The sequence below is a fragment of the Sabethes cyaneus genome, chromosome 2 (genome assembly GCF_943734655.1).
Source record: "Sabethes cyaneus chromosome 2, idSabCyanKW18_F2, whole genome shotgun sequence".
Classification (NCBI taxonomy): domain Eukaryota; kingdom Metazoa; phylum Arthropoda; class Insecta; order Diptera; family Culicidae; genus Sabethes; species Sabethes cyaneus.
The window spans coordinates 166,623,639-166,640,737 of NC_071354.1; the positions used below are offsets into that span (position 1 = coordinate 166,623,639).

The window sequence follows — 17,099 nt, forward strand, 5'->3', positions numbered from 1 at the left end:
CCGCGCGTGCACTGCTGCAGTATATATGTCTCCAAGCAATGCAACTTGTAATGAAATTATTGTTCAACCAATAGCCTGCCGTGCGTTCATACGGACAAAAGTGGTAAGGTGTGTTAGACAGCGGATTTATAGTTTGCATTCTGTCATTTGATGTGTTGATTGTTTTCTAAGAAGCAAGCAAAGGGCCTTTACCCCGTCGTCCCCGTCGCTGCGCTGTTGGTCAATCCGGATCAATGAGTGACAATCACTGCATCGAAAGTGAAAAAGCAATCGAAATCCAATAGGACTTGTTATTATGTCACATTGCTCGTCTATATGAATCGCGCACTCCCGTCGACCGACTGACGTCGACAAACTGTCCAAAACAACTTTTCAGCTGCAACAACACTTCGAGAGCTAGTGTACTTAGGATCAACAACCGGTCACGTTGCACATTTATTTTCTCAGAACATTCTAGTTTGAGAGTTTTTTCTGGGTTAAGATGGATTGTTGGGTCGAAAGTGCACTTCTTATTGCAGAGCCGTGGTTTTCAGCTGAAGAATGACTCACGGCTTGTAGCGATCTAGCGATAGCTCCACATTTGGGAGGGATTCTGTCGATTGAAGAATTTTTCCGAACCAGTTAGGGGGCTGCTAGGTTTTCATCAACTCCCCCCTCGTGGAGTGCACCCTATAGCAGCCGCGATAGACTCCGAAAAAAGTCATAAATTTAGCAAGCGGTTCGCAAATTAGTTGCAGCAGCTACCGTGGCCTGCGGTTCTACGGCGCGGCGGCGGGGACTGTTTGACAGGCCAATTTGTTGGGACAGGACAAATGTATTGGACCTACCCGGTAACGAGGCTCGGTGTGTTTTTGGGATATTAGCACAGCACGGAAGGGTTGCAATCGAGAGTCGAGCTGTGCGATGCTAGAGTAAGGTTCGAATGAATATGTAGATTAATTTGCTTGAGAGCTCCTGTGAGTATTGTTTCACCAGAAATGGAAATGTTGCATATGCAGCTTTTGAAAAGCGAGCAAAAAGTAGTGACTCGGTTCGATGGTCAGCTGGGTGGCTATAATGTTGTTACTTTTGTGCACTAGAAAATAACAAATGTTGAGGTTGCTAGTAAAACAGCGAGAGACTCTTGTGCCTTTTTTTTAATTTAACAAGGAAAGCTAAATAGCAATTCATCATTGAGACTATACAAAGCATGAAGAACAAACTCGGTTATTTAAAACATCATGCATGAAGACATGATTATGTTGATTTCTTGGCCACAAAAGAAATGTATTGTTTGTAATTTGTTTTTTTTTTCATGTTTAAATGTCTACTGTGTACACGCGTGCAGATATAATATTTTAAAGACCCATGATCAGTATCGCATCTATCTCAAGCAACACGACTTAGTATAGAATAGTTTAAAATGCTTCCATAATGCATCTCCTGGGACTTGGCTTTAGTTAGCGTTACATATATCACGACCATTGGCGTAGCTAGAGGGGGTGCCTGGGGTACCAGGCCCCCTCCAGAATTCTGCAGGCCCCCTCCAGAAATTTTCCTCATTGGAATTGGAAACCGGGAAAAAACTCAGTGTATATGTTCCCGCTGTGTAGACATTTTCTTTTTCACTGGGCATCGCAAAAGCGTAGTTGTCGTCGTCGTCAGTAGCTTAGTAGCCACCCCGGTTCATGCTGTTTAAGCGTTCGTCTCCATTCAACTACATCTTGGGCCACTCGTTGCAAATTTCCCACTCGCAGAAGTCGCAAATCACTTTCGACCTGGTCGAGTCATCACGTTAAGCCTTCCTGTTCCTGGTTCTGGTGCAGTTGTTAAAGAGAACTATTTTCGTTGCATTGTAACCTATTGACTTTCGCCAGATGACGATGGCAATCTCTCCAAACAGTGCTTGTAGCTCATGATTCATACGTCTCCGTCACTCTTCGCTTTCAGTTTATACTCCGCCAAATATCGTCCGCAGTATCTTCCGCTCGAAAATCACGTATGGCTAGCGTTTTGCGGAGGGCTAAGGAAGCCTAATTTCCCGCTTGAATGCGCAACTAGATCATCTTACTAGTGTTGTTGTCCGTGTGCACCAGCAATACCAAATACACGAACCCGTCTGCCACTTCTACTTCGTCGCCATCAAAAGTTACCGTCCGCGAGAGGCACGCATTTGTTTCCTTTGAGTATTTCGTCTTGGCCACATTTACGTTTAGAACACTTGTCCTAGATTCCGATTTCGTCGAATCACCCCTTCAAGTGCAATGTTGAATAGCATGCAAAATAAGCCGTCACCTTGTCCCAACTTTCGTCGCGTCTCAAAGTAACTCGAAAGTATCCCCGAGATGCACACGAAACACAACATTCTCTCCAATGTAGCTCTGCTCAGTTGCGTCAGTTTATTCAGAAAACCATTTTCGTGCATTATCTGCCATAGCTGGTCTCAACCGACTGTATCGTATCTTGCTTTGAAATCAATAAAGATGTGATGCGCGGACAGGTTGTTCTCACGACATATCTGGTAATTGCGCGGATCCTCATCAAGTCCGCCTGGTATTTTCCTACAAAACCTGGTGCTATCGGTGACAGCCAGAGTAACAAGATCATAATAAAAATTCAAATTTTTGGAAGGCACCCCCTAGGCCCCCTCCAGGGAAAGTTCCTAGCTACGCCAATGATCACGACTTCTTTACTACTACAAAGTGCAAAAATTGAAAGATAATGAGACAAGTCACGAATTTCTAAGAAACATATTAAAAATAATAGTCCAATCTAAACATCATTAATGTGTAACTTCGACAAGAAAATGCAACCACACTGAATTTCATTTCATGGCACAAAATTGTATTTTACATCCAAAATATCAACTAAATGCAGTATCTGAACTCCAGTCCAGAGAAGGATGGTATCGGTAGCAGCGCTATCTTGACCACCAGACGAATGGTCCCTTTGAGTCCTGCAATTACCGGTGATAAGACACGTATAATGCCGTCTGGGCTAGGATGAAGTTTCGTGATACAGTCCAACATCGGGCTGGATGAAGATAATCAGCCTTTATGATGACTAATCTGCCTATCTGGATATCTGCGGAGGGTTTAAGTCCTCTTGAAGACCAAGTGAGTAACTGCTGCCAGTATTCGGTATACCAGCGCAAGCAAATGACTTGGAACCTTTCCTACATCAACTAGCAACGGGTGAGCCTGTTGTCTGGAAGCGGATCAAAATTGGTTTAAAAATCACTTGCAGATTTGACCCAGTTGAAAAAATGACCGGGAGTAGGGGCCCCTAATTCGATAAGCGGCAGGAAATCCAAACCTATTTCGACCTGGTTGACGAGTTTTTACATTTCTACTTGGGTGGCAACAGTGTTTTCCATTCATATGAGAAGCTAAGTGTTCGCCGATTTTACTGCCGACTCCCACAGCCCACCAAAGTGAGGAGCACCCAGTGGAATAGATTTCCATATGATTTTCTCGTTAGTACACCAATGGAATAACAGTTTGCGACCTTTGTTGTGGGATTTTAACAATATGTTAATGGATGTAAAATATTAACTGCGCCCTTGCAACTTAAATCAGGCCGTCATCGAATAATCTCCAACTAGTTCGAAATGGATATTTCACATAGTACTAGAAAAGATAGTAAAATTGTCCGACGCAGTTAAATTGCCAAATCTTGAAGGTCAATCAACTAGTCTATTACTTACTTACTTACTTAATTGGCTTACTTACTTACTTACTTAATGGAAACAGCCTGATGACCAACATTTCTCCAATTCACTCGGTAGTGAGCTATCGGTCTCCAATTTCTTGGACACCGTTTACTCTCCACCAAATTACGCTCCATTTGGTCTAACTATCTTACTCGCTGCGCCTCTGGTCGTCTTGGGCCTACCGTTATTAAAGTAAATATCATTTTTGCAGGGAAGTTGTCCGGCATTCTAGCTACATGCACTGCCCAACGTATCCGTCCCTTTTGAATGCTGGATTCGACATAGAGTTGTGCGAATTCATGGCTCAACCTCCGCCTCCATACTTCGTTCTCATGAACGCTCCCCCACATCGTTTTAAGCACACGTCTTTCGAAAACTCCGAGCACTCGAGGGTCCTTCGGGGCCATTGTACTCGTTTCATTCCCGTATAGAGCAAACGGTCTAATAAACATCTTGCACAGGGTACACCTTGTACGGAGGTTTAGTATGTACAACCGCAATTGCTTGTGAAACCCATAGTAAGCTCGACTTCCTCGAGTTGACATTCACTGGGTTCATAACAATGTGTATCGTTATGTTGAACAGTAGGCATGAGAGACAATCAACTTGAACTCTATGTGAATCGAATGAACTCAATCCACCCTAAATCCGAGCACAGCACTGTGCACTATCCATCGTACATTGAATCAGTGTGATCAGCTTCTTGGGGAAGCCGTTCTCGTCCATGATTTTCCAGCGCCCTTTCCGGTCGGTGGTATCATATGCGACTTTTGAGTCAACGACTAAATGGTGCGTGGGAATTCTGTATTCATAGACTTTTTGGTGGATCTTCGCAGTATAAATATTTGGTAAGTTGTTGACCGGCCTTGACGAAGCCGGTTTGACAAATTCTTACAAATATGTTCATGGTTGGTGATAGTCGGTGAAAAATGATTTAGGATGGCACTTTATAGGCGGCATTAACGGTGATTTCACGATAGTTCTCATAGTCCAACTTATCGCCCTCCTTATAGATCAGATGCATAGCTCCATCACGTCTTAGGTTGTTGTTCTGTATCCCAAATTCTAACAATCAGCCGATGCAGACAAGTGGCCAGCTTGTCGGGTCCCATTTTCATAAAATCCACGCCAATGCCATCTTTCGCAGTCGATTTATTGTTTTTTTACCTGCATGATGGCCTCCTTGGCTTTGTCTATCGTTGGGGCTGGCACCTCTTCTCTGTTTATCGCACCAACAAAATTACTTTCCCCGTCGCCATGGTTTTCCGCCTGGATGCCATTTAGGTGTTCATCGAAGTGCTACTTCCAGCTTACGATCACCTCACGATCGTCCGTCAAAATACTGCCATTTTTATTTTGGAAAGAGAGGAAGTGTCTCATGCGAAGAGAGATCAATAGGATGAATTAAAAAATTTCGATATAGACCAAAAATATATATTGCAATGGCAGGTAGGCCTCACACCCACGCTCTTTTGGTTGGTAGCTAAATGATTTACTCACTAAACTACTGCCGCCCATCATATTAGGCAGTCTAATCTCTAGTTTTGCTTCATTCTTCCAACTCTATCGTTCCGTCTATGCGACGATGTTATTGTTCTATCACTGCTCTTTGTTTCTACCGCCGAGAAGACAGACTGTTATCTACTCGGTCAGTGCGATAGAAACAAGCAATGCGTTGCCGACAGCCACTCTGGCAAGTCTCGTTACTTTTTCTTTTTAGTTACTTTTTAGTTACTTGCGCGGTCATGACGTAAACTATTTCAGAACCATTTTTATCTCGACATATTTCGGTTCGCGGTTCAAAGCCTTTGCGGCATCTGTTCAGTTTCTGGTGGAATTTCGTGTTTCCTGAGCAGACAGCGCTTTTCTCCCGAAAGAGTTGTGTTTGTTGCATTTTCTTATGTCTGTGCCTTTCCATATTCTGACGTGTGGCACTGCGCGTCTTGGCCACCAGCAAAGCATTCTTCTCATCCATCACCGTTTTACATTCATTGGCGAAGCTAGAAAATTTCCCTGGGTGGGCATAGGGGGTACCTTCCATAAAATTATCACTATGTATGAAAATACCGATCAACAACATTTTATTTATTTTATATTGCCGAGTCATCGCGTCGATGAAAAAGAAATGAGATTGTTCCAGCTTCTGTTCAAATGCACACCTTTTATTAGTGAATTCGTCGTCGTTGTCGTCAGAAGCATAGAGCTAGAGTGGCTCGTGCAGTTCCAAGCAGTCGTCTCCATTCAACTCGATCTTGGGCCACTCGTCGTTTATTTTCCAGTTTCCTCAGAAGTGGGAAATCACTTTCGTCCTGGTGCCAGTGAAATTGTTGAAGAAAACTATGTTCGTCGCATTGTCGGCCGGAATTCTTACGACGTGACCAGCCCTCCGTAGCCTACCGATTTTCGCCAGATCGTACGATGGGAATATCTCCAAGTACAACCCTCTGCCGCTCTTCGCTTTCAGTTTGTACTCCACGAAATATCGTTTGCAGCACTTTCCGCATTAAGGGTGCATATGTCCTCCTTGACCAGCGTCACGGTCTAGTAAGGGATTTGTACATTGTCAGCTTCGTACGGCGGCGTATGCCTCTTGATCGCTTTGAGAAGGGCAAAGTAAGCCCGATTTCCCGCTTGAATGCGCCGCTGAAACTCCTTATTAGTGTTGTTCTCCGCGGTCACCAGCGATCCCAAATTCACGAACTCCTCTACCTATAGGATACCGCCCGTGTGCTGCTAGTCCGTTATTGACCAGGACCGATGAAAATTGCAAAATGATGGCTGGAAAAAGCATACTTGGGACAGCACGCTATTCCTCAATGTGTAACTTTATCAGATCCCTGCATGCTGATCAATACCGACGTCGGACACGTCCGAATGCGGGTCTTGGTGGGATGGGAAGGAATGTTAGTCCAATACTTGTTGCTACTAAAGCCATCGCACAGCCTCTGGTAATGATATCAAAGTCATCTGCAAAGCCTAGAAATTGGTTATCCTTGGTGAAAATCTCGCGTCGATGCCCGCTCGTAGGATGTAATGTAGCTTCGATCAGTCGCATCAGTTTATCCAGAAAATCGTGTTCATGCATTATCTGCCATAGCAGGTATCGATCGACTGTATCGTATGCTGCTTTGAAATCAATAAAGATGTGATGCGTGGGTATCATTGTACTCACGACATTTCTACAAAATCTGTCCGATGGTAAAATTCTGGTCCGCAGTTGCGCGAGCCCCCATGAAACCCGCTTAGTAATTCCCTACGAAAGTCTGTGTTATCGGTGACAGCCGGCGTAACATGATCTGGGGGAGTACCTTGAAGATCGTTTACCAGCGTTATGCCGCGATAGTTGGAGCAGTCGAGCTAATTACTCTTTTAGTAGACGGGACAAACCACTCCTTCCATCCATTCCTCCGGGAGTTTATCCCAAATGTGGAAAATAACTCAGTGTAAAACCGCTTTTGGCGTTTCTTGGTCATGCTTATAAAGCTTTGCCGGTAGGTGTCTTTAGCAACCCAAATTCTCGTTTGATTTCTAGAAGATCAGGTGCGGGGAAACTATCTTCCATGGGCGCTCCTAAGTTAACTACCGTTGCGTCTCCTTTTATTGTAACACCATTTGACATTCTCATCGAAGAATTGCTTCCACCCGTCAACCACCTCGTGTACGGTTGTGATTAGATTCCCTCCCTCGTCCCTACACGTGTTAGTTTTCGGTTTGAGCCCTTACGAATTTGGTCCACCTTCTCAAAAAACTTGCGCGTGCCACTAGCTCAGAATAACTGTTCTAATTCTTCACCGATCTCTGTCCTCCTTTTCAGGCGGTGCGTTGTAATAGTTCTCGTTGGAAAACCCTTGAAACAAACCTTTGAATTGTTCGATTTCACCCTTTGGTCTGTTGATGCCATATGAAATGCATACGATAAAATCAATTTTCTCATGCAATTTTTGTTCAAAATGGATTGAGTTGACAAGGTTATTCCAGTGAAGTAATTTCAAAATGGTAAATCAATAATTCTGTTTAAGAAAACAGCGATAGCTTTATAAACTCAAGTGTTTTTTGTTGTTGTTTTTATCTGTCAAACTGAAACTGAATATTTTTATAAAAGCGCTGTTCCAAATTGAGGCACAAGTAGGCCAAAAGTTATACGGATTGCAGAAAACTTACATCTTTGATGCAGTGTAAAACCAAATTTACAAAATCGGTGTGGAAACATACTCCGGTTTGGTCTAAAAGTTTGGAACAAAACCAGGATTACAGGCTAATCTTTTTTAAACAAACAGCTCACAAAGTAAACAAATAAAAAGGACAGCTTATTTTAGTTAAAAACGTTTTAACCGGTTCATAATCATTTCTGCGAAACCTAAAGTTCTGTTTAATTTCAAAAATATTATGATCGCATTAGTGTGCGGAACTTGCAAACGATGGGAAGTTAACCGTTCCTACCGCCTTGGAACTCATGGGAACTTGCCACGTTTGTTCCTGCGCTCTATGGTAGATATAATTACAAGCTTTGATAATTCGATTCTATTCAAGTATTTACTGAAATTGTACACACTAAATGCATCTACCGCCCACTTAGCTTCGAGGTACGATGCTGGTCTAACAAGCCAGTCGTCGCATGTTCGAATCTCGGCTAGGCGGTGCTTGCTTGATAGAGTCAGTAGGATCGTTACACTGGCCCCGTAATTTTCCTGTACTCTAAACAGCCGGCTGCGAAGTCTGCCGATAAAGAAGGGCAATGTCTAATGACGGTTTGAGCCCACGAAGTTGCTTTTTTAAGTTGCATCTAACGCCAAATAGCTGGAACTGCAGTCCATCTGCTAGTTGCCACCGTGGATCTGCTATTTTCTTTACAGACCGAATAACGCTAGATATATTTCTGCGTATTTTTTACCCTTCCATTGACTGGGTACAACGCAAGATACCTTTGAAGCAAATTACCAAAACAATGAATCATTCAATCGACTATCGGTACCGTGTCGCAGAGTCGCACACAAGCGCCATTATCGGTGAAATATGTGAACGATTTTTCTAGCTAATTAAAAGCACCCGGAAAAACCATCCAATCCGATATAATTGCAGAATATCATCGACACGATTTTCTGCCACTCGACTGTAAAACGGTATCGTACAGAACTGAGGTACAAGAGCTGAAAGTAAAAACGGCACACGAATCAGGTAATGTCACGTCGTCGTCGCTAATAGCTTCATTAGCAATGAAAATCGCCCGGGGTACTAAGCATAGGAAAAGGAAATAAACGACGCGACTCGAAACAACGGGAATTATTCGGATGAAAACGTGCCCCCCGCCCCCCCCCCAAGATTGGTCGATGAGTAGGAAGGTAATTTCGAAACTTACCTGGCTGCTGCTGGAAGATGAAATTGATTTTATAACTATGAATTGTCCTCATCAATTTTTAAGATTGTAATTTATGTTAGTGGTTCTCTTTGAACCCCAAACTTAGAAATTCCATGCGACAGAGAGGAAAGCACTAAATTGCGATTTTTTCCCGTGTAAATTTACTGTTATTATAGCATATCGCTAACCTCCGTAACGAAAGTGAAATTTTCCGACAGCTTCACTTCTCCAGCCGTGCCACTCGGTTCGGCGACGCCGCCACTAGAACCTGTTAGTGATAAATGATTTATTCGAGCACGACCGTCGCGTCGCGTCGCTTCGCGGCGTCCACGGACGACGCGGTGAGGTTTTTTACTCTGGTCTGGTTCTGACATCGTGCACGACATAGTCCTTATGAGCCAGAAACCATATCGCGCGGGCTGATGCGATGGGAGGCCAAAAATGGAAATGTAATAAATTGAAAGTTTGCTCCCGGCAAGCATATCGCTGCTGCTGCTGCTGCGGGCCAATTTCAATTAAATCGAATGATGACAGAATCGATTGTAGAAAGTAGAATAATATGAAAACAAAAATCCTCATTAATGACTGCTGCAACATCGGTAGTCACACTTAATGGAGAATTGCTTTTTACCGGTTCCGCTTTTGTTAATTGATCTACTGTTAATTTGAGAGTACTTCAAGGTTTATTAAAGTTTTACCATTCTTCAACAGGTGAACGTCGGAAGTGTATCAGATCAAGTTGGCTTGATGCCGGGCGATGCACTGGTTAAGGTCAACAACACCGAGGTATTCAATCTCCGACACAAGGAAGCTCAGGACGTTATTGTTGCGGCAGGAAATTCCTTCGAACTCACAGTTTCCAGGTTAGTTTGCTGCGGAACTCCTCTTAAGCATGTTTCAAATATTACGTCTTAAATTTCAGAGGACAAGTCTGGAGACCTTCAGTGACACCAACCGGTTCGATTCCATCGCCGTCGCCGTCGCTTCCCGGAAACATTACTCCGGTCACGAAAACTTCGCTGGCTGCTACCCCGCAACCTGTTCAGCACATTGGCAGCGGACACAATCAAGCTGCTAAACCGTTCCCCGCGGCTGCAGCCCCGGTAAGTCAAGTGATTCATTAGATCTCCAAATGAGTGCTAATTAATGAATGGGTTTTCAATTCCAGCAGCAGCAGCAACAGCAGCCGCAAGTCAACGGCAGTGAAGGTCCCATTAAGAGCATCGTCAACAAGCAATATAACACTCCGGTTGCCATGTACAGTGACGAGACCATTGCTGAAACCCTGTCTTCGCAGGCTGAGGTTCTTGCTGGAGGTGTTCTAGGGTATGTAAAACAGTGCAATTAAAATCAGATCGATTATAATAAAAATTAAATCCTATTTTAGTGTCAACTTCAAGAAAAATGAGCGTGTCTACTCTCCAGCCAATTCCGAAGTCTACAAATTGCTGCACGAGCAAGGCAACGAACCGGAACCAGGTAATGATGAGGATCTAATGTCGCACTACTATGCACTGGCTTGTATGTTAAAGCTACTAAATGGTGGCGGAAATATTTTTATGGCTGATCAAATGATCGATTAGATTAGACTAGTAGACTAGCATTTCGCACATATTATCATCGTTTTATCAAACATGTCACCGTCAGTAGAAGGCGGACCACTGTTTCCCTTTCTCGTCCCACTTTTCGCACACTTTTCGATCGCATTTATAATGTGTGTTTAATAATATCATGACGATCATCTTGTGTCACCTCCTCCATTCGACAAATTCGTTCATCACTATTTAGTTGTCCGATTTCGAAACTCGCAACATGCACTCAATCTTACCAATCTTGCTCGAGTGTGAATGAGAAATTTGCTTGGCTTTTGATCAAGTTACTAATCGGCATCCTCCTCTTCCTCCTTCTCCTTAACACGCCCCGCCGCTAGTGTTTTACCCGAGGGATGGCTGACTGCAAAGTGAATGTTAGCGTCCTTCAAGTTAGCATTCCTCCGCCCCCTTGGTGCGACTCAAGCAAAAATATGTAGATTTTTTGGCTAACATTCAAAAGTAGCGCCCTCATGGACTCTTTCGTGGATTTGGCTCCGGTTAAATTTTTACTTTATTAATTGTTTCTAAATCACGTGTGACCAAAACCATTGAGTAGTCTGATGTTTTAATTTTTATCAATGGTTTATGAAATTAATTTTAAAAATTTTGACTAAAAGTAATAGATGCCTCAGAAAAGTTCCTAAAAGCCCTCTCCGTCCGTAGCATCCCTACTAACCTTAGCCGCAGGCTGTCAATTAGACAAATCGCTTTACTAATCGCGGAACTCCGATTCCCGCCAACACAACATACTAATCTCTCCAGTCGATCAACCCGCCACGCCAACATCGCCCACAGTCCAACAGCAACAAAAGCAGCAACAGAGTCAGCATCACCAGCAGCAGCAGCAGCAGCAACAATTTCAACAGCAAAACAATACCTCGACCGTCACCAGACACGTCATGGCTCCGGTTGATAAACCGCTGGCGCCCGCCGCCAATGGCCTTCCGGCGGGTCAGAACATTTGCAATTCGTGTGATCGTCTCATTGTGTAAGTGTGAATCCGATGGTCCCAGATAGTCATGTTGACCACCAAAATTTTGACGCTATGAATGAGTTAGAATGAGTGAGTTTACTTAGCTACAACACACAGACTCAAACGATCCTCAAACTACAGATTCATCCGGATTGCAGCCTCTGGGAGAATCGTCCGCAAATTTAAGATGAGAATTTCTTCTATTACAGCGCAGTTGTAAATAATTCGGCCCCACATAGAGTCCTAATCGAGTTCATTATTTCTTTCTCTTCTCTGTTGCCGTTGCCGGTCGGTATTGCTGTTCTGTGTAAATATAAACTTTTTTGCCAAAAAACAAAAAAAAAACAAAACTGAACTTTGCTTCGTGACTACCTCTTTTTACGTCAATCAGCCGAGAGTGTCTACTCAAACAAAACTAATTATTCAATTCACAAACTGGAATCAGCATCCTCGCATTTCTACGCGACGCAAAGTCACGCGATCGGTGGCTACGCCACAGCCGGTCGCCTTCCGGTTCATCCGATGGTCGGCAAACCGCGGTCGCCGATTCCACCCCAGATGCAGCAGGGACTTCCGCAGCACCAGGCCCAGCTACCGAAACCGGTGGCCGCTCCGGCACACGCTCCCGTCTCGGCTCCCGCCCCGGCCGTACCACAGGTTCAGCGACCAGCTCCACAGACCATCCCGCGAGCGGGCATTCCACCAAGGATCCATCCAGAGTAAGGTTCCAACCAGCAACCAACGCGTTCACAGGTTTTCTAGGCTCGTTTGTCTTCAAGCCCTCCGACCGCTAAGAGAGTGCAAAGTGCTCCCAACTTTGTAAATTGCCCCCCTCCTTTTCGGTTTTCGTTCCGACGACTGACCGTCAGATTTTTTTTCTGCATGCGAGTGCAAGTGTTAATTGAATGAGTGAGTCAAAATTTGTTCAAATTTTGATGGTTACTTCCAGGCCAGTTACCGCCAAACCGGAACAACTGCATGATGACGTTAATGTTTTGTTTTTTATTTTTCTGGTTCAATTTTCATTTGCTGTGTTGAATTTGAATTTTTATCTGTGTCGAACATAAAACTACCCCTCGCCGGAAACGAACGAACACACACTTCCTCCGACAAAACATCGATCACGCACACCAACACCAACCACCCACATCTACCACCACCTGTTGCGATCACCACAGTGGCGTGTTCGTGCGCATCAAGGACAAGAACCTACACGCTGATTGCTTCAAGTGCGCCACCTGTGGAACGTCGCTCAAAAACCAGGGATATTTCAATCTGAACAATAAACTGTACTGCGACATCCACGCCCGGCTGGCGGCCCTCCAAAGCCCGCCGCCCGGTACCAACGGAATGGTTCCGATCGCTATCATCAAACCGTACGTATTTTGCCATCTACTTCCCTAGGAACGGCACATCACCAAATCAGGCACTCTGCTCCCGTTGTACATCTTACTCTATCTTTGCTCTATATCTTTCTACTGCTTCTATTGTTTCCTGTTTTGTTTTTTTTTGTTTTCTTTTCTTTCGTTTCTTTTCTTCCTTTCCTACTCAGCATACCTAGCGAAACCGTTCTAGAAAGCGGAAATACTGAATCTTCTTAATGAGTGTAGATAGTGCTTACAAAAATATGCTTTAAAATACCCCCAATAGACAGTACCAAACGACGAAACTGATCCGCCAGATGGGAGAAGTTACTATTTAGTGATTTAATTTTTAAGCATCCAGAGAAGACATAATGCGATGAAAACGATTCTAGAACCCCAAAGTAGTGTTAAATTACTCATCCAAAAAGTATTATTGTGAAAGTGATGTTAGAGTTTAGTACTTCCTTGCTGTAAATAATTCTTGAGCTTTCCGGTAGACGAACTAAAAGGATTATAAAGCACCGTAAGTTGACTTCATAAAACTATACTCTCTGTTTAGCTGTATGCACCGATAGCAAATTATCACTACATGTCTCATGGTACATTTTTGCACAATTATTTGTTATCACTAATTACTTTTGAAAGATATAATTTTGGATAAGTTCCAAAGGTTCCATAATGTAAAAAATCTGAGGGAAAATTATTGCCTTTGGGCAGGGGGAGGAAAACTAACTTCCACTCCACTTATTTACACTTTTAAAAACGGGATCCATTCAAAAATTAAGGTGAGATACGTATTTAGTGATACAAATATAATTGATCATGACGGTATCTAAATCTAATTTTTTTCTGGCCTTTGTCCGGTTTTCTGCCAAATATCAATATTGCTAGTCGCTTATCCTCGACAGTCGACATTCTTTCTGCATATACAGTCGACTACGTTTTATCAACATGGCATTACCAGTATACTTGTATAAGTACTAAATCTCAAAATTGGTGTTCCTACGCAATGCTCCACCCGAGTAACCAATAAGCATTAACATAAGCAGTAAATCAACTGTTTATTGGCATTTTTGGCATATTTTACTGCACGTTGCTGTATATTAGCTTTTGTACTGTATATCTATTGTAACTTGGCATCCAAAACTCTATTCAAAATTTTTTGGTCAATAATTACCAGCAAATAAGCATTGTCAGCATTATAAGAAGGTTAGCAGCAACGTAGTCGTATAATTTTCCAAAAGAGTTCTTAAGTAGCATTCAAGGTTACATAAATGCTTATTGGCTTGCAATCGAATAGCATTAGTTATGCTTATTGCAAGTTTTAAGCAAGTTTATAAGCTATGAGAGCTTCGAAGGAGCCTTTTTTCGCGAATATTATTTGCCACGTTGCGTTGGTCACTCCCGAGCAGAAGCGAAGAGCAAAATGTTATCAAAATGTGTTATGGAAATCGAATAACTCGTATCAAAATTTGGTCTTGTTTTGACTGACATAGTTGGTAAAATAACAAAAAATAATATCAAAATTTTGCTCCTTTAAGACCAAAAGAATAACTACTTTTGTTATTTGAATAACAAAGCAAAAACATGACTGTATTCAGAGTTTAGAATAACATATTTTAGTATTATTAAGGTATTGAATAACAAATGCAGTACCATATGAGGTATTCATTAAAAATCATAAAATCATTTTATAAAATATTTGTAATCTAAAATCTTTTTAATCAATAAAATTTTTTTTATGAAATATATCGAATGTCATTTTAAGGTCAAAATAAGATATAATAACAAAATCAGCTATTAAACTCATCTTACAACCACTGTTTAAAATATCTACTCAATAACAAAATGTGTTATCATTGTATCTCCATATCTATTCAATAACAAAATATAGCATTATAACACATTTTATATTATTTTGCTCTTCGCTTCTGCTCGGGCTACCCAGCAAACATTTTCATTTGCATATCAGAGCAACGTATTAGTTATATGCACCCATATATATCCTGAAAAATCGTACCTGATGCACAAAACTAGCATAAGCGTACTTATTTGTAGGCCATATACGTACTAAAAAATATATGTTAACAATTCAACTTTATAAGTCTTCGTATGCGATAAGGTTTGACTCAAAGCGATTAGATTTATAATACTATACAGTTCTGTATGACAGAATATAAACTTATGTGCATTTTATTAAGCCATATATATGATCCTGAATTCATTATTAGTCAGTAACGTTAATTTTCGTACATTAATATACGAGTTGGTGTATGCTATAATGACCCGTTTCGGCTAATTGAATCATACGCCGCCTCGAAATTTATTACATTGCTATTCATCAAGAAATATTTCCTTCAATAGCGCTAGTCTAAAACAGCATGCAGAAGAGGATTTTGTATACGAAATTGAGTGACGTTATACCCCAGGAATTGCTGCACTCGTGTTTATTTACCATATAACATATGTTATGACCAGACCGTAGATACTTTCCTCCAATATTGCAAATCGAGCGAGAAGCAAACAATACGGGTCATTCCATGCCAAGTGATCGAGAAAAAGTTCAAACGTGTAATCGACCTTCGCCGATTTGAACCAAATTTCGCCAGATTGTTCGTTTTCGGTTAGAAAGTAAAAATCCAAAATTTGGTACGCATCGAACATTCCGTCGATTAATGGGAGCGCTCCATTTTTAAGGAAAATACCCGATTTTGTCAAAACCTCTTATTTTCTTTTGCTTATATGTCCGGAAATATTAAGCTTAGAAAGATACTATTTTCACATTTTCAAAGGCAATCATCCAAGGAATTCGAAAGAGATATTATTTTTGAGCACCAGTGCTGCCAAACAAGTCAATTAGAAAACTAAATTTACATTTTTCTCTCAATGAAGACAAATTTATCTCAAAAACTTCAACTTCATCGTGTTCCGCAGACTTTTTTACATAAGAATCACTCATTGCCTCGAGGTATTCTTTGCCGATCTCGAGATACAGCGTTTTAAAACAAGCAATTCCCCATTTTTAATGTAAAACTAGGAGTAAAATAGCTTTTTTTTTGAAGCAGTGATTCTACACAATGTAAAAATACTTTGGCATAGCGGAAAAGCATTTATACAGTATATAAAAAGGGTTTACTTAACAGTGTTGCCAACTTTTCAGTTTCCCGCATGATTAGTTACATTAATTAAGGGAATATTAGTCTCCTAGCAACAATTAACGCAATAAACAAGGAAGGTAAGAGCTCATGTCTATTAGCGAGATGAAAAACAGTTTACAATGCTATGATCAAACAACTAACGTATATTTGACGCCTTTTTAAAGTAACGTTTCCTCATATGGTGTTATAAATCAAACGAAAAACTGAAAAACTGACAACACTGTTAAGAAAAACTTTGCTATATATTGTATAAATGCTTTCCCGATATGATAAAGTTACATTGCGTAGAGAATCACTGCTTAAAAAAATTGTTTTGCTTATAATTTTACATAAAAAATGGGGTTTCGCTTGCTTTGAAACGCTGTATCTCGTGATCGGCAAAGAATACCTCGGGGCAATGAGTGATTTTTATGTAAAAAAATCTGCGGAACACGAAGAAGTTGTAATTTTTGAAAGCAAATTGTCTTCATTGAGACAAAATGAAAATTTGGTTTTCAAATTGAGTTTAAAAATATTTGACAGCACTGGTGCTTAAAAATAATATTTTTTTTCGAATTCCTTGGGTAATTTCCATTAAAAATGTGAAAATAGTGTTTTTCTAAACCCAATACTTCCGGAGATATAACCAAAAGAAAATAAGAGGTTTTGACAAAATCGGGTATTTTCTTTAAAAATGGAGGTGCTCCCATTAATCGACGGAATGTTCGATCGGCACCAAACTTTCGATTTTTGCTTTCTGGCCGAAAACGAACAATCTGGCGAAATTAGGTTAAAATTCGTGAAGGTCGACACAGTGCATGAATAAATAAGAGCGAGAGTCCGAAAGGGATGCTTATGCTGGTTTGTTCGTTAGAACAAGTACGCGTGTGTGAGAAAATTAGACCACACGAGTGCGGACTTTCCAAAATTGCTTCCCTCTTGGACTATATTCTCCATATGGTTCGATGGATTTCACTATACATAAT

At 41.5% G+C, this 17,099-nt stretch overlaps 1 protein-coding gene across 1 annotated transcript in view; it reads left to right on the plus strand.

The window, feature by feature from the left end:
* LOC128738194 (PDZ and LIM domain protein Zasp) overlaps positions 1-17,099 on the plus strand; it is a 195,230-nt gene that overhangs the window by 143,312 nt on the left and 34,819 nt on the right. Inside the window, exons 4-9 of the mRNA XM_053833137.1 lie at positions 9,759-9,910; positions 9,970-10,150; positions 10,216-10,373; positions 10,435-10,526; positions 11,402-11,627; positions 12,791-12,988. Of these exons, the coding sequence (XP_053689112.1) occupies positions 9,759-9,910; positions 9,970-10,150; positions 10,216-10,373; positions 10,435-10,526; positions 11,402-11,627; positions 12,791-12,988 (1,007 nt within the window). The remainder of the gene's footprint in view (positions 1-9,758; positions 9,911-9,969; positions 10,151-10,215; positions 10,374-10,434; positions 10,527-11,401; positions 11,628-12,790; positions 12,989-17,099) is intronic.